Raw genomic sequence first — 21,094 nt, forward strand, 5'->3', positions numbered from 1 at the left:
CTGCAAAGTAGAAAAACAGCTCTCCAGTCCTATCTGATACCGTCTGGTTCTAAGCCTCTAGCTAACGCTCTGGCCAGAGGTCGTTGCTCTGAGAAGAAGGAAAAGTGAGGCCCTATCTCCTCACTCCTCCAAGAGCGACAGGCAGGTTGACTTGCAACAGAGCCCCCCCCACCCTCAGACCCTGCATTGCGGTGACAACCCTGGTGACTCCCAAGCATCTGAGGCCACCACAGAGCTCAAGTGGCCCCAAGCAGCAGCACTTGCCTCTCATCAGAACCCTGTTGTCTGAACCAAGGGTTCTGCTGATGACTCCTTCTCCTACGTCTTCTATTCTGCCAGCTGTTTTTATGCATTTCTACTCCTGAAAGAGAAAAACAAGCAAGTCCACATACAAACATGTCAAGTCTGCATACAAACGTGTGGGCATGCGCACGCGCGTGCACATGATTTCCTGTTTGCTTCTCGACAGCTCCTTCATGCTGGGAGCTAGGCAAGGCAATGGCCCAACCTGGCTTCTCACCAGAGCTGCCACACCAAGCCTCGCCTGTAAGGGCTGCCTCCAGGCACAGACAGCGATGAAGAACCAAGCTTCGGGAGCCACTTCTCCAGCTGCGGTTCTTACCTCACAGCTGACACCTGGCCTGCCAATCTGCCGACCTCTGGTTCTTTTGGTCACTGTGTGAGGTGATGACAGGGTCTTGCAATTACTTTAGGTGGCGGTTGAGGCTGGCACGAGCACGCAGGTTATTCTTCTTTCTTTTCTTTACCAGATGACACCAGAGCATATAATTTTTCTTTCAATCCACACACATCCCTATTCACAGAGAACAGTTGACAGTGAACACTTTCTCCTACACAATTCCAGCACTGAGCAAGGAAACTGTGAACACGGTTAAACAAGGGCCAGTGTGTAGGACTTCTCGACATGCTTTATAAAGGTTTTAGCTTCCTGTATGCAAGCTGTCAAAGGGACGGATGTGAACATGCATATATATATATATATATATTTTTTTTTTGAAGAAGGAATGAGGTAAAAACACTTCTTACTGATATTGCCATAAATTTCAGGAGGCTTTTTCAAGTCTTAACTAGTGGAGCCTGAATCTGTCACTTAACTGCCAAGTTTCAACATTGGGGATCACATGAAGAGTTCTGTGGTACCTGGCCCAGCTGCTGTGAGCTCCATGCCTTCCCAACACCTGATTCTCCCCTCCCCCCCAACTCACAGGAGAGAGTTGAGGCCATTTTACTGAATGTGCTTCTATTTATTTTTTACTGAATATACTTTAAAACCACATTCAAATCCCGTAACAAAATCAGAAAAAAAAAAGTCTTTAAGGCTGAATGAAACCAAAGAACAGATTAGAAAACTATTTGCTTTTATTTCCCAGCTTCTCCATCTGAGTGTGGAATGCCTGCTCGCAGCAGAGCACGACAGGTCCGGACTGCTGGTCGGTGCTTACCCAAACATTCTGCGAATTCTGTAACGGAGTCCTCAGTGTGCTTGCTTCGGTCAGTCGGCCTCCCCCATGGGGCCGCTCCACAGCCCGGACTGCTGGCCCCTGATGCTCTCCAGTCCTGCGCCAGAAGGAGCAAGCGCTGCTGAAGCAGAGCGTGTAGCCGCGCTCAGGGGGGAGCCATGATAAAGGTCTTATTTTCATCCTCTGAGGTCTTAAACTACTTTAATTATTCCTAGTCTGAGTCACTCCCGACAGCTCAGGCTGTTATCTCTGCCCTAACAACCCTTCCACTTTCTTCCAGTTCTCCTTCCTTGCTAGCCTAGCTCCAGACCTCACAGAGAACAGAGAGGCTGCCAGGTACAAACACTCCCAGCTTCTCTCCCCTCCCCTTCCAAGGGGGGCTGCCCTCTTGTCTTGGAGAAACACGTGTCCTTGCCTTTTCCTGGCAAACCCAGCCCACCTCTCATTCCTTCTCAGACCCTGCAGACACTTGTTCAAGTGCGAACACTTGTTCAGACAATCGTTTAACCAATTTCCCCAGCCTTATTATTTGTATGTGTTCCAACTCTGACCCAAAAGGAGGCTATCCTGCGCACGTGGTCTGTGTGCACACATCCCACAGCTGGTCTCCCAGTCACTCCTCAACCCACTGCATCACGCCTCCTTCCTTGCCTATCTGCTAAAAGCCTTGTGACATATTTAACCAATGATCCCCCTGCCTGCCAAAGTCAGTGGTCTCTCTTTAGCCCTTATTCCTAAATCACGTGATAGCACCAAGCTTCATTCTTCCTTTGGCTTCTGGAATATTTTTCTCTTGGTTTTCCTCTTACTTGTCAAACTCATCCTTTTCTGGCTTCTCTTGGGTCACCTGCCCTTTGTCTGTTTTCTACTGTTCTATCCTAGATCCTCTTCTTTTCATACTTATTCCGTTTCATCTGCCAACACAAGTTTATCTCCAACCCCTAGAATCTCTCCTGGGTATCGACTTCCACTGCCACCTCTTACTTCCACAGTGACAAGAGACTTAGCACGTTCAGAGCCCATTTCTCCCTAGTTCCCTGTCTGCTCTTTTACCTATCCATAATTCCCTCCTCTATAAACACCACTGCCGCCCTCACCCCTGTCCAATCGTATAGTAGCTTTATTCATTTTCCTAAGCAACCCATGTTCATAGCTCTTGGACACCACATGCATGGGTCTCCCTAAGGATCAATTACCTTAACCTTTATTTTAAAGAATAAAACTGTATTTACTAACTAGTTAAGTTACAAGCTAAGAGGCACTATGCAGAGGAAGGGAAATAGGCCCAGTGTTAAGAAAACTGATAAGAAGAAGAAGCCATACTGACCTAAAGATTACCATTAGCAACTCTATCAAAAGATAAAAATTCCTCTAGATTGCACATTCTGTACATACGACTGCATTTTGCTTTAACTATGAAATAATGCAGGACTACAGTGAAGAACACATGTAACGGGAAGTCAAAGGCTTCAGGAGAGGAGGCAGGAGCATGGCACGTCTGCACCATTATCCTCCAGAGAGGCGCGCAAAATCAAGGACATAATAAACAATGAAATAAGTGGTGAGCACTGATTGTGGAACATTTCTTTTTTTTTTTCAAAGATTTTATTTATTTATTTGTCATAGAGAGAGAAGCGAGAGCAAGCATAGGCAGACAGAGTGGCAGGCAGAGGCAGAGGGAGAAGGAGAAGCAGGCTCCCTGCCAAGCAAGGAGCCTGATGTGGGACTCGATCCCAGGACGCCGGGATCATGACCTGAGCCGAAGGCAGCCGCTTAACCAACTGAGCCACCCAGGCGTCCCAATTGTGGAACATTTCTAAACCACTAACTCACACAAGCACTGGGTCAGGTACTGTAGCACAAGGAGAGGCTGACAACATTAACTGATTTAATGAGCATGATCAAGCCAAAGTCATTTAAAAAAGTCATGATAAAGAGAAGTTGGCTGAACACAGAAAGGGTTACAGTGGGATGAAATGATATCTTTTCATACTTTCAAGAAGCCTATTTCAGGGGTGCGGAGAGTATCTTCCTCGAACGCAGCATAGTTCACTCTCAGTATCCACTGTATGCATTATGCTTGCCCTTATCACTCTGTACTAAACTGTGTACTCCCACCTCATATTAGATATAATGTGAATTTTCTAAGCTAAGATATTGCCTTGTTCTTTCTGTTCCTAGCACCCGTGACCTAGTTGGTTCTCAGTAAATGTTCCCTGAACTAAACAAAAAACAAACCAAAACAACCCTGCAGCTGCTTTAAAATCCCAGGCAGGGGCACCTGGGTGGCTCAGTTGTTAAGCGTCTACCTTTGGCTCAGGTCATGATCCCGGGGTCCTGGGTTCAATCCCTGCATCAGGCTCCCTGCTCCGAGGGAAGCCTGCTTCTCCCTCTCCCACTCCCCTGCTTGTGTTCCCTCTCTCTGTCAAATAAATAAATAAAACCTTTAATAAAATAAAATAAAATCCCAAATAACCCCTTTCTGCTCTAGGCATTTTCATTTGCTATTCAACACAGATTTACAGAGGGCCCACTGGGCCCTAGGGAGCAGGCAGAGATAAATTGTTGTCCCCATTCTCAAGACACTTGCTGATCACCAGGAACACAGACGTGAATGAACCAATTCCTGCAGTGGCTCGTGAGTGAAGACCCAGGTCTCTCCAGGTGTAGCAAAAGAGGAGAGTCATTCTTTGAGTGGAGGGGCTGGAGGAGAGACAGAGTTTGAACAGCAGCTGAAAGAGTGAGGGGCCTGGCAAGCAGTTCTGTGTGGCCAGAGCCTTAAGTACAAGGCGTTGGGGGATGAAGCTGGAAAGGCCAGCCCATGAGGGCTCTGACAGGATCAGACATGCATGTTGGAAAGGGCACTTTACAGGCAGCAGAGAAATTAAGCTAGAAGTTAAGGATCTCCGAAGTTAAGGAGATGAGCCTGCCCACTGTGGAAGTGAGGATCTTGAATTTAGAAAGAGTCAGGAGGTGAATTTCATGGGAGAGGTGGAGACAACAGAAGTGAAGAACCAGTACATGACTGACTGGTAGGGTCCTGACCTGAAAGACCAAGATTAAGGACGAAGAGCAATTGGGGGAGAGAAGAGAATCAGTCTCGTTTTGAACAAACCAATCTCAAGATGCCTGTAGAACACCAAGGCAGGCAACTGTAAACAAGCTCTGGGAATCCGGAGAGGAAACAGGATATAGATTTGAAAGTCATACACACACACACACACACACACACACACACACACACGAAAGTCATCAACACATGGTGACAAAGACTCAGACAAATGTAGATCCAAAGCCAAATATATAATGAGGCTTTGAATCCAGAATTGGAGGTGATTTTCCTGGATAGTAATAGGAAATCCAGTATATGTCAGTTTTTAGATGAGTGTTTCTTATTTTTTTTAAAGTTTTTTTTTTTTAAATAAAAGATTTTATTTATTTATTTGACAGACAGAGATCACAAGTAGGCAGAGAGGCAGGCAGGGGGGGGGGGAAGCAGGCTCCCTGCTGAGCAGAGAGCCCAACACGGGGCTCCATCCCAGGACCCTGGGATCATGGCTAGATCAGTGTTTCTTAATGGGGACAGTTTGGCAATGTCTGGAGACATTTTTGTTTGTCATAACACGGCGGGGGGGGGGTGAAGCTGGTGGTGGCTGCTATTGCCATTGAGTAAGAAGCCACTGATGTTAACCATCGTACAATACACAGGATAGTCCTGTAAAACAAATTAATCCAGCCCCAAATAGTGGTGAGGTGGATAAACTCTATTCTTTTAATTTTTATTTATTTTTTAACTTTTAAAAAAGATTATTTATTTATTTGACATACTCAGAGCATAAGCAGGGGGAGTAGCAGGCAGAGGAGAGGGAGAAGCAGGCGCCCCAAAGAGCGGGGGGAGCTTAATCCCAGGAACCCGAAATCATGACCTGAGCTGAAGGCAGTTGCTTAACCCATGGAACTACCCAGGCGCCTGAGAAACTCTATTCTTAATAGAAGTGCTAACAATTTGCTGGATGATATGCTGAATCCCAGCTCCTTTGGAGCTGCTCTGCCAGGCAGGTATTAAGGGAGGTATTAAGTAAGATGTGCTGTGAAAGGCTGAGCTTGGCTTTGCCTTTCAGAGAACCTTTTAAGTACTTGAAGGACAAAGAAAAATAAGAGACCATTATTCTGAAAAGACAATGTTAATCTCAAACAAATAAACATGATTTAACTTTTTGGAAAATGAATGGGTAGGGCTCCTGGGTGGCTCAGTGGGTTAAGCCGCTGCCTTCGGCTCAGGTCATGATCTCAGGGTCCTGGGATCGAGTCCCGCATCGGGCTCTCTGCTCAGCAGGGAGCCTGCTTCCTCCTATCTCTCTCTGCCTGCCTCTCTGCCTACTTGTAATCTCTCTCTGTCAAATAAATAAATAAAATCTTAAAAAAAAAATGAATGGGTAATACTACTTATCAAGTAACTTAAAAATGTACAAGCCTTCTTTTGGGAATTGATGTTAAAAAAAATAATCCAAAAGATTATAAAAATCACTACAACTTTCCAATCACTTTATGAGGCTAGTATCACCCTGTTACCAAAAGCAAAGACATCACAAGAAAACTATTTTTCAATATACCTATGACACAAACACACAAAGTGCTAGCAAACCAAATCCAGAAGCATATAAAAGGATTATACATGAGGAGCAGGCAGGATTTATCCCAGGAATATAAGGCTGATTCAACATAGGAAGATCAATGTAATACGGCACATGAACAGAATAAATGTAGGTGAAAACCCCATGTGATTATCTCAATAGATACAGAAAAAGCACTGGGTAAAATCCAATGGCCTCTCATGATTAAAAATTAGGAATAGAAGGTAACTTTCTCAACTTGATAAAGGGCATCTACAAGAAACCCAAAGCTAACATCATACTTAATGGTGAAAAGTATAAGTATGTCCCTCCCTCGCCTCCCCTGCACAAGGCCAGGAACAAGCCAAGGATATCTATTCTCACCACTTCTGTTCAACATTGTACAAGCCAGAGGTGATTAGTCAAGAAAAAGAAATAAGAGACAAACAGAAAAAGAAAAAGTAAAACTATTTCTTTTTTTTTTAAAACTACTTCTGTTTGTAGATGGCATGATCTTATATACGGAAAATCCTAAAGAATCCACAGTAAAACTATTAGAGTGATATGTGCGTTAAACAAGGTTGCAGGATATAATCTGAAAATGAAATTAAAGAAAAAATTCTATTTACAGTAACATCAAAAATAATAAATTGCTCAGGAATACATATAATAAGGTAAGTGGGTAACTTATAGATTGAAACTATAAAAGAAATTATAAAACATATGAAAGAAATTAAAGAGGACCTAAATAAAAGAAAAACATGTTAGAAGACTTAAGATGGCCTCTAAATTGATCTACAGATTTAATGCAATCCTTACCAAAATTCTAATTCTCCTCCCCCATTCCAATTCTAACTGCTATTTTTGGAGAAATGGGCAAGGTGATCCTAAAATTCATATGGAAATGGCAAGGAGCCCAGGGGCCCAGAATAGTTAAAAAAAAAAAAAAAAAAAGTACTGGGAAAGAGCAAAGTTGGAGGACTCACACTTCCCAATTTCAAAACGTATTACAAAGCTACAGTAATCAAGACAACATGGTAGTGGCACAAGGACAGAAATACAGCGCACTGGAGTCGAGCTGAGAGCCCTGAAATAAACCAACAGTATCACTGGCCAACTGTTTTAAAAAATTTTACTTTAAGTGGGCTCTATACTAAATATGGGCTTGAACTCGAATCCCTGAGATTAAGAGTTACATGCTCTACTGACTAAGCCAGCCAGGTGCCCCCCAACTGATTTTTAAAAAAGGTGCCAAAACTGTTCAGTGGGGGAAAGAAGAATATTTTCAACTGCCGGAACAACTGGCTATCCACCTGCAAAAGAACGAATTTGGATCCCTACTTTACATCATACATAAAAATGAACTCTAATGGATCTAGTATCTAAAACTATAATCTTAAAAAAAAGATTTATTGCAGAGAGAAAGATCAAGAGTGAGCACAAGCAGGAGGGATAGAGGGAGAGGAAGAGAGTATCTTAGAGACTCCACACTGAGTGCAGAGCTCCACATGGGGCTCGATCACAACCCGAGCTGAAACCAAGAGCTGGATGCTTAACTGACTGTGCCACCCAGGAGCCCCTAAAACTATAAAACTCTTAGAAGAAAATAAAGATATAAATCATGATCACAGATTAAGTAATGGTTCCTTAGATAGGACACCTGAAGCACAAGAAAAAAATAAATTGGACTTCATCAAAATTAAAAACTTGTGTGCATCAAAGGGCTCTAATAAAAAGGAAAAACAAACAAAAAAAGAAAGACAACTCACAAAATCAAAGAAAATTATTTATATATGTTTTAAAGATTTATTTGAGAGAGAGACAGCATGTGTACAAGTGGGGGGAGAGGTGATGGAGAAAAAGAATCTCCAGAAGACTCATTACTGAGTGCAGAGCCCAAAAGGGTTTGATCTTATGATACCAAGATTATGACCTGAGCCGAAATTAAGAGTCAGGCTCTTAACTGACTGAGCCACCCTGGCACCCCAAGAAAATTATTTTTAAACCATGTATTTGATAAGGATTAAGTATCCAGACTACAGAAAATATTTTAACCCAGTAATAATAATAAAACTTAAAGACATTTTTCAAAGACCTACAAGTAGCCACTTAGAATGTACAAAGATGCTCAATGCCATTAGTCACTGAGCAGCTGCAAATCAAAACCACAATAAGATACTTCATACCTACTAGGGTGGCTACAATAAAAAAAAAAAAGGCAGGTAACAACAATATTAGAAAGGATGTGGGGAAACTTCAACTTCTTGCTGGTGAAGGGAAAATGCTAAAGCCACTTTGGAAAACAGGATTATACAAAAAGATCACATATCACAAGAGGTTAAAATGACTGAGTATGTAATATTTTTTAAAGCCTTCATTTTAGGTCAGCACAAACTTCATATTTTCCCCCTATTTTTAGTAGCATTTCATTTTGAGGTTTAACATAGCAAGCCAGTATAAAGTTTTACAATTCAGTCCAGCAGATCCCTTGACCCACAGTTTCACTTTCCCTGGGTTCAGTTATCCTCCTCCAGGTGTATCCTCAGGAGATCAGTAACAGTCTAACGCTGTGTCACTTCTACAGGTTGTCTCATCACACAGGCATTTTATCATCTCACATTGTTGCAAAAAGGGTGAGTACAGTACAATGATTTTGAGACAGACACATTCACATAACTTTTATCACAGTATATTGTTGTAATTGCCCTATTTTATTACCAGTTACTGTTGTTCATCTCTTACTGTGCCTAACTGACAAATAAAATTTTATCACAGGTATGTCTGTATAGGAAAAAACCCAGAAAATACACGTTTCGGTACTATCCGTGATTTCAGGCATCCAGTGGGGGGTTCTGGAATGTGTCCCCCTGAAAAAGGGGTACCACTGTAATCCTGGATTCTGAGTCATTTTTAAAGTCATTTTAAGATGAAAAAGGAAAAAAGTATAAGAAAATTAATTTTCTTTGTAACATCTCAGTCATCTGCTCGCTGACTCTTTTTTAGTGGACAGGTGGCTACCTGTCCTGTTGCAGATACACACTTAGCTGACAGTGATCTCTGGAAAGGAAAACTCTGAATTTGAATTTGTCCTTGTCAGTGAGCCCTCTTGCTTAACTACAGACCCCAACAGTTAAAACCAGAAATAGGAGGACTGCCTAACTCAAGCTCTAACTGAAACCTATTGTTCTTATTTCTTATCATACTTTTTTGAGGCACTGATGAAGAGGCTTTGCAATGACCAGAACATTGTAACTGCCAGGCCAGAAAAACCCCAAAAGCAACAGAATGCCTAGAAAGACCACATCCCACACATCCCCTTCCTGCCCATGATCATGTGATGCGCACATATCACCCGTCCCCCAGTCTGTGATCGCACACTGTCTGTTCTTTGGCACGCACCCCTCTGAACCTCTCCCTATGAAACTCCAGGTGTCCAACTTGCGGGCTGAGAGATCAGTTAAGGCTTGAGTCTGCCACCTGAAATAAATTTCTCTCTTTTCCAAAGCCTGGGTCTTTTGAGACTGGCTTCTCTTGGGACAAGTTTATCCAAGTTTGTTCAGCAACAGTGTTGGCAAACCTAACCAGGAGTTGTGTTTTGCTTCGTCCAGTTCCCTTGGTATTCCTGAGGATGGAACACTTGGCCTTACGGTGCACGAAAGCTTTCCTGTCAGTTTCCGGAGTTACTGGCTGAGATCGATCATTGGGTATCATTTTTACATTATCTAAATGAGGTGGATAATCTGGTGGATACCTAGAGCTTGTGAAAAACCTATAAATCGTCCTCATCAATCTTTGGTGCATTTTGGTAGGCAAGTGTATACCTCTAATGCTGTGCTGTGAAACAGAATTTCAATAGTGATAAAACTGAAATACAGTATTGGTATCTTTTACTTTTTGCATTTCAGAACCGTCAACAGCTTTCTCCAGATAAAAGCTGTTTGGACAGCATCCACTGTAGCTGCCTGTAATTGGGTTCTGCCAGTGAAATAACATGCCCATCAGATGGGTTTGCAGACTTGCCTTTCCTAATTCAGTTTAGCTTCTCCATTCCTTGCTGTTATGGTGGCTGTGAAGTCATTCCGTTTCATTTTTACCTTGGTTGCAAGAGCTTTCAAAGGTTCACTTCCTTTGGCTCTAAGTCTGAACCTCCGCTTATGCATAATCCTGAAGTTTGGCAAATTCCTCTGTTTTTCAGGCCCTGCTTCAAATCTACAGTCTCTGTGAAGGCCCAGTTGTGGGATGTCACCTGGAAGTCGGCATGGCCTCGAAGTTGGGTAGTTGTCCCCATGGGAACAGCCATAATTTGGCATAGTTCTCCCAAAGGCTTGTGGTTAGAACATCCCACAGTTTTTTGAATAACTGGCCCTCCCTCTCTCCCAAGACGCCTCCCCTGGTACCCTAGGTCAGGGGGCTGTGGGGCAGCCTCCACCTGGGCCTCTGCTCAGCAGGTGCGCTGGGAGCCTACAGGCCCTGGGCTCTCCTCCCTTCAGCCCAGGGCTGAAATTCCAGGTGGGAGGAGGCTCTGTCTCTCCCACCCAACACCTCAGGTTGGGAGGCCCTGTCAGCTGGGCCTCAACATCTGGCTTGAGCCCAACAAAGCTCCTGAGTGGCCTGGACCATAAGGTTTCTTTTTGGGGTAATGAAATGTTTTGGAATAAGATCGTGGTGACTGTCACATAGCCTTGTGAATATATTACAAACTCTACCAAACTGTACCCTTTAAAATGGTGGATATTACGGTATGTGAATTATATCTCAAAAACAAAAAAAGATCTATAACGGCAGAACTATAATATTTAAAAGTGAGAACATGGGGCGCCTGGGTGGCCCAATGGGTTAAAGCCTCTGCCTTCAGCTCAGGTCATGGTCTCAGGGGTCCTGGAATCTAGCTGAGCCCCACACCAGACTCTGCTCCACGGGGAGCCTGCTCCCCACCCCCCACTTGTGATCTTGCTCTCTGTCAAATAAATAAACAAAATCTTAAAAAAAAAAAAAAAAAAGAACATCCTAAAAAGCCAACAGGGTAATTCCGATTACAGAGACCAGTGGATTGTATTATGGAAAATGCCAACGCTGAATGATCTGTAAAGCCAAATACAAAATGCCTCTACACGGAGCTTCCCATACCCACCTTGAGTTGGTTTTTCTATTTTAACAAATGAGGAAACTGAGGCTTCCAGGACTAAGTATCCTACCCAGCAGGACACACAGAGTGGTGGAAAAGGAATTTCACCCCTGCTGGTCAGGCCCCATGGGGGGTGGGGGGTTGGTTACCCACAGACCACCACCTCCACTGTAATATCCATTGTTATTTAAAACCAGACTTTGGGGTTTGGGAATTTTCATTTGTTTCCTCCAGGAAGTTATCACAGTTTTCTTTCCTCCTTGCTGTTCCAGCCACAAGGCAAGGCCAGCAGACTACCCCATGCCCACTGCGGGAGGGTGGGGGTGGTATCAGGGTTTCCGAGGTCAGCGGGGGGCGGGGCGCGACGAGGCTTCCAGGACTCTCAGCGCGCGAGGACGGAAAGGGGTTTTCTCGCTAAGGCACACCTCGGTGTGGAGGTCAACCCGAACGCCTGGGTTCAACCCGGGGCTCTGCCACGGCCCAGTTCAGCAGTTACCTGGGCAAGCGAAACCTCACCCGGCCTCCTCCGGCGTCTGACAGAGGTACTCCTCCCACCTCCCTCACGGGGCTGCTGGCGGGGGGGAACCGAGTTAAGGCTCGTAAAGCAGTGAGCACGGCGCGGGGCACTCAGCACGCGCCCAGGGTGCGTTAGCAGTTCCGGGAAACGGCCACCAAGGGTCCGCCGTCCAGCCAGAGGCAGGTGTCGGGTGCCACCTTCTGCAACAGGGCTTAAAAAAAAACACACACTCTTTCGGGTCCGACACAGAGCGGCGACACTCGGGGTCCCCCCACGTTCCACCGTTTACGGCCGCACAACCGACCCGACAGGACGAGCCCGGCTGCCCACGCCCACGCCCACGCAGCCGGCGCGCCCGCAGCTCGCCGGCCCAGCCCCCCACCCACGCCGCGGTCAGGCCGGCGTTCCACGTGCTCCGCCGCTCCCCGCCCCTTTTTCGGGCCTTCCCCCCCCACGGCCCATCCCACGCCGAGCTCTGAGCGGGGAGCGGCAGCAGTCCCCGGACCGATGCCAACGGCCACCGCCGTCACCAGACACTTACTTAGGAGAGGGTCCTCTCCGGCTCCCCTCAGGGCGGGGACCCGCAGGAGTACCAGCTGAGAGTGGAAGGACCCGGAAAGAGCACGGTGTAACATCTGCCAGTTAGTTGCGTCCGTTTTTTGTGTAGTCGCCGCGGATAGGACCAGGCGTCCGCCCGTTCCTTCTCATTGGATGTGGTGTCTGACTGTCTACGCCAATAGGATGGATCTTAGGAGGAGGGCGGAGATTGAAGCGCGGCTCCGCCCAGGCCAGGCGAGGAGGCCGCGAGTCGGCTAGGGAGTCTGGGGCGGGGCCGAGCACGTTTGGGGTGGGGCTAAGAGCGTTGGGGGCGGGGCCCGGCGCATTGGAGGCGGGGTCGGGCTGGGTCGGAGGCAGAGTTCCGATCCCGGAAGCTCGAGGACGTGTGCGGGCTCCTTTGAAGAAGTGGGCACCTCACCCAGCAACGGGTCCCTTTTCAGTCGGCAGCCAACTGATCCACCCCGGTGTCGTCCTCTCGCCGCCCTGGGCTACTATCCTTTTAAACCTGAGACTTAGGAGGAGGAAAGATTGTACTGTGGGAAGGACAAAGGAGTCTCTGAGATAAGAGAGAGAAAACAGGTGGTGACGTCTTGGGCGGTGACCTCAGGTGGCCGGTCTGCTGACCGTAGGTCTGTATAGCTCCAAGGTGCAGAGGAGCGTGGCCTGAAGGGCTGTCACGGAGGGTCTTCTAGGTTTAGTTCTGTTTTCCTGCTTTGCAGTGTGACCTAGGCCGAGTCTCTTCTCTCTTTTGTGCTTTCATTTCTTCTGTTGAACAATGAAGTTTAATCTGATGTTCTCTCCAGTGCGAAGATTGTTTGTACGACTGATATTTCCAGAATGTTCTCTTTGTGCTGTGGCTGTTCCAGATTTCAGCAGACAGCTATCAGAACTTCGAGAAGCCTGTGATGGGCACTTGGCCAGAAGTGACAGTTTGCGAGAAGATCTGGGTTCAAATAGACCAGGCTTGGCCGGGGTGGGGGTGGGGTGGAGGGGAGAGGGAAGAAAGAAAGAAAAGAAAATTAAACAAATATGCCAAGCTTGGTTGTTGCCACTAGCAGACCTGGCACACCATGTGCCTTTTGACCCGGGTCCTTGTGAGTGACTGGACCAGTTAGAAAGTAGGTCATATAGTTTATCAGTTGTATCTCAGTGGGAAAGCATTTCAATCAATAATAAGGTAGAATTTCCGCTCTCAAAGAGTTTACACACAAATGCAGGGTGTGCAGCACGGAGAGGTGGTAAGGGGAATGAGAAGTGAGTAGAATCAGAATAAAGGACAACTTTGTGAAGCTTGATGGCCCAGAAGAGAAGGCAGAGACAGGCATTCTAAGCTGAACAAACACTGGAAGCCTGGTGGAGGAATAGTGAGGCGTTCATTTTGGCTGCATGGGAGGGGAGTGTTGGAAGCAAAACTGGCAGGGTAGGTTGGGTCAGATGTCAGGGAAAGGAGCAGGCAGAGGGGACCTGGAAAGTTCGAGAGTTGGGGAATGCAGGACTAGAGCTCTTGAAGAGAGATCACCCAGGCGGCACAGTAGGAGAGACTGGAGAGGACAGACTGTGGAAATCTGCAATTTTTTCTTTCTTCCCTCTCCCCTCCACCCCACCCCCACCCCGGCCAAGCCTGGTCTATTTGAACCCAGATCTTCTCACAAACTGTCACTTCTGGCCAAGTGCCTATCACAGGCTCCTCCTCAGGAGCTTATTGAAGCCACAGCCCCTGTGAAAGGTAGTGAGGGCTGAAGCGGAGTGGTGATCGCTGGGATGGAAGAGAGGGCAGATGGGGGACACGCTTGAGAGGATGGAGGATCTGCAAGGTTTGGTGAAGCCTGTGGGAGGAGTGAAGGGGATTGCCAAGCTGGAGAGCTTGGGCCGCTGGAGGAAGTCAGGAAGGATGGCCGCCAGCCAGGCAGAGGGCTCAGAGGCAAGTTTAGTGGTCTGCAGTAGGCACACCAGAGAAAAAAGATGAAAGAACATTTGCAAATCAAGGCACAAAGGCAGCTTGGTCTCAGGCGAGAGTCATTTGCTGTCTGTGAGCCTGTTTCCTCACAGATAAGATGAGGATGATGAGATGTACTGAAGAGGGTTATTGTGAGGAGTTGATGTGGCGGCTCTAGAGCCCCTCACTGCTGGGTCTGCGTGCCTGTGGATTGAGCACCTGCCGTTATGGGGAAGACTGGCTATCTGGACAGCGTAGTTACCAACAAAAGTAAAAATAGGGTGATGCCTGGGTGGCTCAGTTGGTTAAGCAGCTGCCTTCAGCTCAGGTCATGATCCTAGGGTCCTGGGATCAAGTCCCACATTGGGCTCCCTGCTCAGAGGGGAGCCTACTTCTCCCTCTGCCTGTCACCCCCTCCCCCACTTGTGCTCTTTTTCCTTTCCCTCTGACAAATAAATAAATGAAATCTTAAAAAAAAAAAAAAGAAAAACTAGGTGGTTTAGTTGGTGGAAGTTCTCTTGATTTCAGCTCAGGTCATGATCTCAAGGTTGTGAGATCAAGTTCCCCCTGGGCTCCACACTTAGCGTGGAGTCTGCTTCAGATTCTCTCTCTTCCTTTCCCTCTGCTCCTCTCCTCACTCATGCTCTCTCTTTAACATAAATAATTCTTTAACAAAAAAGTAATTTCCTTTAAAAAAAAAGTCTTCAGAATTTGAAGCCAAGGCAAATAAAAGTTTTTCTCTGAAATGGCATCTAAAATGAATAACATTAAATTTGGCTACATTAAAAAGAAAAAGATATATGGTTCTTATCATGTGCCACATATTTTCTAACTTCTTTCCATATGTTCATTCTTTCAATTACAACAACTGTGTGAAGTAGGTGCTACTCCTATCACTACTTCACGGGTCAGTTGAGTCATAGGTTAAGTAACTTGCGCAGGGTCACACAGCTGGTGATTGGCAGAGCCAGGATTTAAACTCAGGCAATCTGGTTCCAGAGTTTGTACTCTCAAGGCAAGAACAATTGAAAGTTAAAAGACACTCAGTTTGGTATAAAATACCTTTAACTCCTATCACAGAAAAGTGATTTTCTTAATATATAAAGTACTGCAAGTAAACACAGTAGAAAAATGAAGTGTCTCAGGGCGCCTGGGTGGCTCAGTGGGTTAAGCCTCTGCCTTTGGCTCAGGTCATGATCTCAGGGTCCTGGGATCGAGCCCCTGCATCGGGCTATCTGCTCAGCAGGGAGCCTGCTTTCCACCCCACTCCCACCCCGTCCCGCCTGCCTCTCTGCCCACTTGTGATCTCTGTCTGTCAAATACATAAATAAAAATCTTAAAAAAAAAAGAAGTGTCTCTACCAACTAGACAGAAAAAGAAATAAACATGAAAGGATCCTCACTGTCCCTCAATATAAGGAAAATGTAGTTTAAAACTCCTCTGAGGAGTTGCCTGAGTTGCTCAGTCTTGATTCTGGCTCAGATCAGGGTCTCAGCCGAGAGAGCGAGCCCTACACTGGGCTTCATGCTCAGTGCAGAGTCTGTTTGTCCCTCTCCCTCTGCTTCTCCCCTGTTCTGTTCCTCCGCTGTTATTTATTTAATAATAAGTAATAAACGATAATAAAATACGTAAGAAATAAATATATAATATGTATAACATATATACGTTATACATAAAATAATAAACAAGATTTTATTTATTGGGGGGGAGAGCACAAGATGGGGGAGGGTCAGAGGGAGAAGCAGACTCCCCACAGAGCAGGGAACCCAATGTGGGACTCAATCCTGGGATTCCAGGATCATGACCTGAGCAGAAAGTTGCATTACTGACTGAGCCACCCAGGTGCCCCCTCTCTCAAATAAATAAACAAATAAATAATAAATAGATAAAATTTTAAAAACAAAACAAAACAACTCCTCTGATGTATGCTTTTTCTTTTTTTTAAAGATTTATTTATTTATTTATTTGACAGAGAGAGAGAGAGATCACAAGTAGGCAGAGAGGCAGGCAGAGAGATGGGGAAGCAGGCTCCCTGCAGAGCAGAGAGCCCGATGAGGGGCTTGATCCCAGGACCCTGAGGTCATGACCTGAGCCAAAGGCAGAGGCTTAACCCATTGAGCCACTCAGGTGACCCTGATGTATGCTTTTTCATAACCAGATCGGCAGACTCCAGAAATTTGTTAATGCTCAGTGAGGCTCTCATACAACCTCTACGGGAGACAGTTTGGCGGCAGAATGGTATTACCAAATAAAAAATGCCTATACCTTTGACCCAGCAATTGCACTGCTATGAATTGATCAAAGAAATATGTTTGCAAAATGACTTGGGTAAATAGAACATTGTGTAATAGTGAAGGTTTTGAAGCCATCTTAATGTCCATTAGTAGGAGACTATTAAAAAAAATGATGGTACCTTCATTCAGTGGAATACTGTGCACTAAAAAAGAAGGAAAAAGAGGGAGAATGAGGAGGCTCTTTGTATACTGATACAAAGTTAGATTCTTGCTGAAAAAAGGTGAAGAACAGTATGGAAAGTATTACATAGGGTGAAAAGTGTGTGTGTGTATGTGTGTGTGTATGCATGTACATGTCCCTGGAATTACACAGGAAACTGATAATATCAGTTACCTCTAGGGAGAGGATCTGGATGACTAGGAGGCAGGGATGATTTTATGTCTTATTGTGCCTTTTGAATTTTGGCCATGTGAATATATTGCTTATAAAATAGAAAGTTTAAGAGTTAATTAAAGCAAATGAACACCATGTACTGCAAGCAACAACCGAAGTTACTCATTTTAAGAGGTGACATATAAATGTGTTGCTAAAGGAACTAGAATGCCTGTCAAATCCCATCATGGAGACACTAATGCAAAATATAATGGATACAAAAGAGAAACAGAAATTAACATGTCTATTAAGTGATAACAGTCTGCTCCAAACCCAGAAAAAGTATCCTTTTAATCAGAATTTATCAGTGTTTATTCAGTAGTGTCTAGTGTCTTGGTCACTGGAACTCTGCATCCAGAATAATTCTTCAATCCTTTTTCATATCATACAAGACTCTCTGACCCTCTTTGTATGATTACATGTTCACCAAACTCTACTACCCAGGAAACATGAATCTAGAAAGAAGGGAGCTTTGGGTGATGGGCAAGAATATTCTAGATACTAGGAATTTATATATTCTAGTAATAAATAATTAGTATTCTATGTACTTAGATGGACTGAAGCAGTTTCTTCCTTCCTCCCTCCCTCTCTCCCTCTCTCTTTTTTCCTTTCAAGTAGGCTCCATGCCTAGCATGGACTCCAGTCCAACACGGGTCTTGAAGTGACAACCCTGAGATCAAGACCTCAGCTGAGGTCAAGAGTCTGACACTTAACCGACTGAGCCACCCAAGTGCCCCTGGACTGGAGCACTTTCTAAGGATCTAGTCCAAGTAAATGATAACATTAAATGTTGGAACACCCAAACTCAAGGACAAGACTTGGGGTACTTCTGAACCTTAGCTAGGGAGCAGCTCGACCAATTCAACAATTAATAATACATGCTTGATGCAAAAATGTATGAAACAGAAAAGCACAAAGTAAAAAAAAAAAATCCAAATTACCTATGATAAATCCATGCCTTGAAAAAAACCACTGTTCATGTTTGGATGTCTTTATTTCTAAGCACATGTTTGTTGTACTTGTTTATATAGTTCATTAATTTGTTCAGTTATTTATTGAGCAATTGGATTGCCATGCCTGTTCTAGGTGCTGGAGATTAGTTGTATATATTTTTTTAGTAATTAAAAAATTCTTTTTGAAATAATCACAAACTAATAGAAACTTTCAACTGTAATACAGAGGAATTTCCCACTGAAATACTCTGTATATTCTACAGTATAACTGTCTGTCTATCTATCTATCTATCTATCTCTACGACATAACCATCAGAATCAGGAAATCAGCATTTTTCTACAATCCAGTTCTTGGTCCATCTCAAGAATCACCCATTGTCCCAATAATTTTCTTTTATGGCAAAAGAATCAGAGTCACATGCTGTGTTTAGTTATGTCTCAAATCTCCCTCACTATAAAACAATTCCTCAATCTTTTTTAAATTTTCATGACCTTAACACTTCTGAAGATTACAAATCAGTTAATCTGTAGAATGTCCCTCAGTTGGGGCCCTCATTTTAGATTTGTCTGCTGTTTTCCAGGATTAGATTCAGACTATCTTCAACAAGGAAGTCACAGAGAAGACATTGCCTTCTTCTCATCACATCCTATTAGGCAGCACAGAATTTGGATTTGTCCCATTACAGATGATGTTAACTTTCATTTTTAAAAAAAATTTAATATTTTATTTATTTATTTATTTATTAAAAGATTTTATTTATTAATTTGACAGAGAGAAATCACAAGTAGACAGAGAGGCAGCCAGAGAGAGAGAGAGAGAGGGAAGCAGGCTCCCTGCTGAGCAGAGAGCCCGATGCGGGACTCGATCCCAGGACCCTGAGATCATGACCTGAACCGAAGGCAGCGGCTTAACCCACTGAGCCACTCAGGCGCCCCAAGATTTTATTTATTTATTTGACAGAGAGAGACACAGCGAGAGAGGGAACACAAGCAGGGGGAGTGGGAGAGGGAGAAACAGGCTTCCTGCCTAGCAGGGAGCCCAATGTGGGGCTTGATCCCAGGACCCTGGGATTATGACCTGAGTTGGAGACAGACACTTAACGACTGAGCCACCCAAGCATCCCAACTTTCATTTCTTGATTAAGGTAATGGTCAGACAGCCTTCTCTAATGTAAAGTTACTCTTTTTAAAAAATTAAAATTTATTTTAAATTTTGAAATAATTGTAGACTCACAGGAAGTTGTAAAAATAATATAAAGAAGTCCCTGTACCCTTCATATTATTTCCCCCATGGTAACATCTTACATAACCATAGTACAACATTACTTTTTTTGGTAATTGGTATTTGTGAGTCTATGTAAATATCCTATTCTTTACAAGCTTTCATTTAATCAATTGATTAATATGCTCAGAGTGTCCTACCTTCTTTGGTAGGTTAAATCCAGTCTCATCATTCTTTCTTTTTATGCTAAAATGGTTCCATTTTGGCTAGTAGAAGCTTTTCAAACTGACTTCTGTGTCCTTTTGACATGTCCTCATTATTCTCTGGTCATTCTTTTCTAGCAAAAGATGTTGTAGGCTCATCTTATACTTCCCCAGCCCCAGGTGTGAATGAATTATTTCTCTAAGGAGTCCTAGTATCATTTAGTGGACAGTGGTATTTTGAAACCAAGATCTGAGTGCTAAGCATACTCATTGCTATTAGGGTGTCCCTCTTGCAAGGCCCACTCAGGGTCACAGTTGCGAATATACAACCATACAATTCCACACACAATGTACACACACATACACACATTTACATCTATATTTACTTGTACATCTAAATCTATCTTCACTTGATCTTAGCCAAAAGTCCAAGAAGCGATTTTCTATTATCTTGAAAACTATAACTTTGTACCAATACCTCTAATTCCAGTCCATCACCATAGGGCTCATTCAAGTTTTCTCTCTTTCCATATTTGTATCTTCTCTAACAGTGAATTATACTTAAAAAAATATTTTATTTATTTATTTGAGAGAGAGAGAGAGACAAAGAGAGGATAGGGAGGGGGAGGAGCAGAAGGAGAGAGAGAGGCAGACTCCCCACTAAGTAGGGAGCCCAACATGGGGCTCAATCCCAGGACCCCGAGTTCACGACTTGAGCCACAGCCAGCCGCCTAATTGACTGAGTCACCCGGCGCCCCAACAGTGAATTATCTTTAATGTATTTACTTATTTGATCACTCCTTCTGGATGTAGCCATACCTATAAGAGTTTCTGCCACCATTGTTTTGTTTAAACAATCTTTGTGAACCACTTTTTTTTTTTCAGGTCAATATATATTCTTACACAATATGAATTTCAAAAACCCAGTCTGATCAGTTAAAAAAGGAAAACATTAGCCAGGTTTGTCTTTCTGGAATTGAGTGCGTAATGGATTGCCTTCCTGTCCTGGCCCTGACCTGAGGGCTGAGTGGTTTACACTGTGCTTTATTGGGGGAGTAATGCATGCTGTCTTGATTCTAGGCATCCAGTTTCTCCAGATAATTCCATTTTGGGCTTCTTTATGCTACAGACTGTAATTCCTTCATGAGGCTTCATCCTCAGCATGCATTTCTCTACTCTCTGCCCCCTAGAGAGGGGTCTCTGTCATTAGGAGTCAATGGAGGCCTCCTTGGAAACACAGGTCATCGCAGGAGCTTACTTTTCTCACCTTTTTTTTATGTTACCCTGTCTACTTGGTGCCAGGAATTGTGCTTCCATTTGGGGAATTCTTCAAATAATTTCTAAAACTTTTCTTCCCCTCTGCTAAGCATTTGCAAGACTGGGGTCTTCCCAGGGTGGCCTGGATTTGAGAATGAGAAGGAAGAGTACTTTTTCATAGCTTCAGGGAGCATCATTCACTTTCTCGGCAAGCTAGAAGAATTTAAAAGGATGTGCTTTGTTCCTGGTGACTGGCTTTATCAGTGACAACAGCCTTATAGACATAAGAAGGTATAGATTGAGAGAAGGGGGAAAAATCCTGCAAATTAAGAGCAGGGGAAAGAAAAAATTGAGGCATATAATTGTTCCAAATCTTACTGCCTCCCTGATTTCTTCTGTACTTGGTTTTGTATTTAACACTGATGGGGGAGGGGATGGTCCTTAGGGAACATGCAGAAGAGAGCAGGGAAGCACTGGCTTCAGCTTAGCCTTAAGAGACAGTGAAAGACTTCAAGCAGAACCTGCTTTATCCAGATAGCAGTGGAAGCACGTGTCTGGGGAG

At 44.3% G+C, this 21,094-nt stretch overlaps 2 protein-coding genes and 1 pseudogene across 8 annotated transcripts in view; 1 reads left to right on the top strand and 2 right to left on the bottom strand.

Moving 5' to 3' along the window:
* DCAF4 (DDB1 and CUL4 associated factor 4) overlaps positions 1-12,425 on the bottom strand; it is a 29,539-nt gene extending 17,114 nt beyond the window's left edge. For 3 of the 7 annotated variants that reach the window (XM_045072788.1, XM_004754818.3, XM_045072782.1), the window contains exons 1-4: positions 12,278-12,425; positions 1,464-1,578; positions 623-814; positions 265-361 (exon numbers count right to left, since the gene is read on the bottom strand). In XM_045072788.1, the coding sequence (XP_044928723.1) occupies positions 265-353 (89 nt within the window). In that variant the 5' untranslated portion in view covers positions 354-361; positions 623-814; positions 1,464-1,578; positions 12,278-12,425. Of the gene's footprint in view, positions 1-264; positions 362-622; positions 815-1,463; positions 1,603-11,715; positions 11,948-12,277 lie in introns of all 7 variants that reach the window. The other 4 variants (XM_004754819.3, XM_045072776.1, XM_004754820.3 and 1 more) reach the window with 4 other exon arrangements.
* Positions 7,923-10,968, bottom strand: LOC123389934 (annotated as a pseudogene).
* Positions 11,622-21,094, top strand: part of DPF3 (double PHD fingers 3) — a 288,449-nt gene continuing 278,976 nt past the window's right edge. The window contains exon 1 of the mRNA XM_045072827.1: positions 11,622-11,761. The gene's annotated coding sequence lies outside the window, so the exon portion shown is untranslated. The remainder of the gene's footprint in view (positions 11,762-21,094) is intronic.

Source organism: Mustela putorius, unplaced genomic scaffold (assembly GCF_011764305.1).
Source record: "Mustela putorius furo isolate JIRA1106 unplaced genomic scaffold, ASM1176430v1.1 tig00000129_pilon_pilon_pilon, whole genome shotgun sequence".
NCBI lineage: Eukaryota > Metazoa > Chordata > Mammalia > Carnivora > Mustelidae > Mustela > Mustela putorius.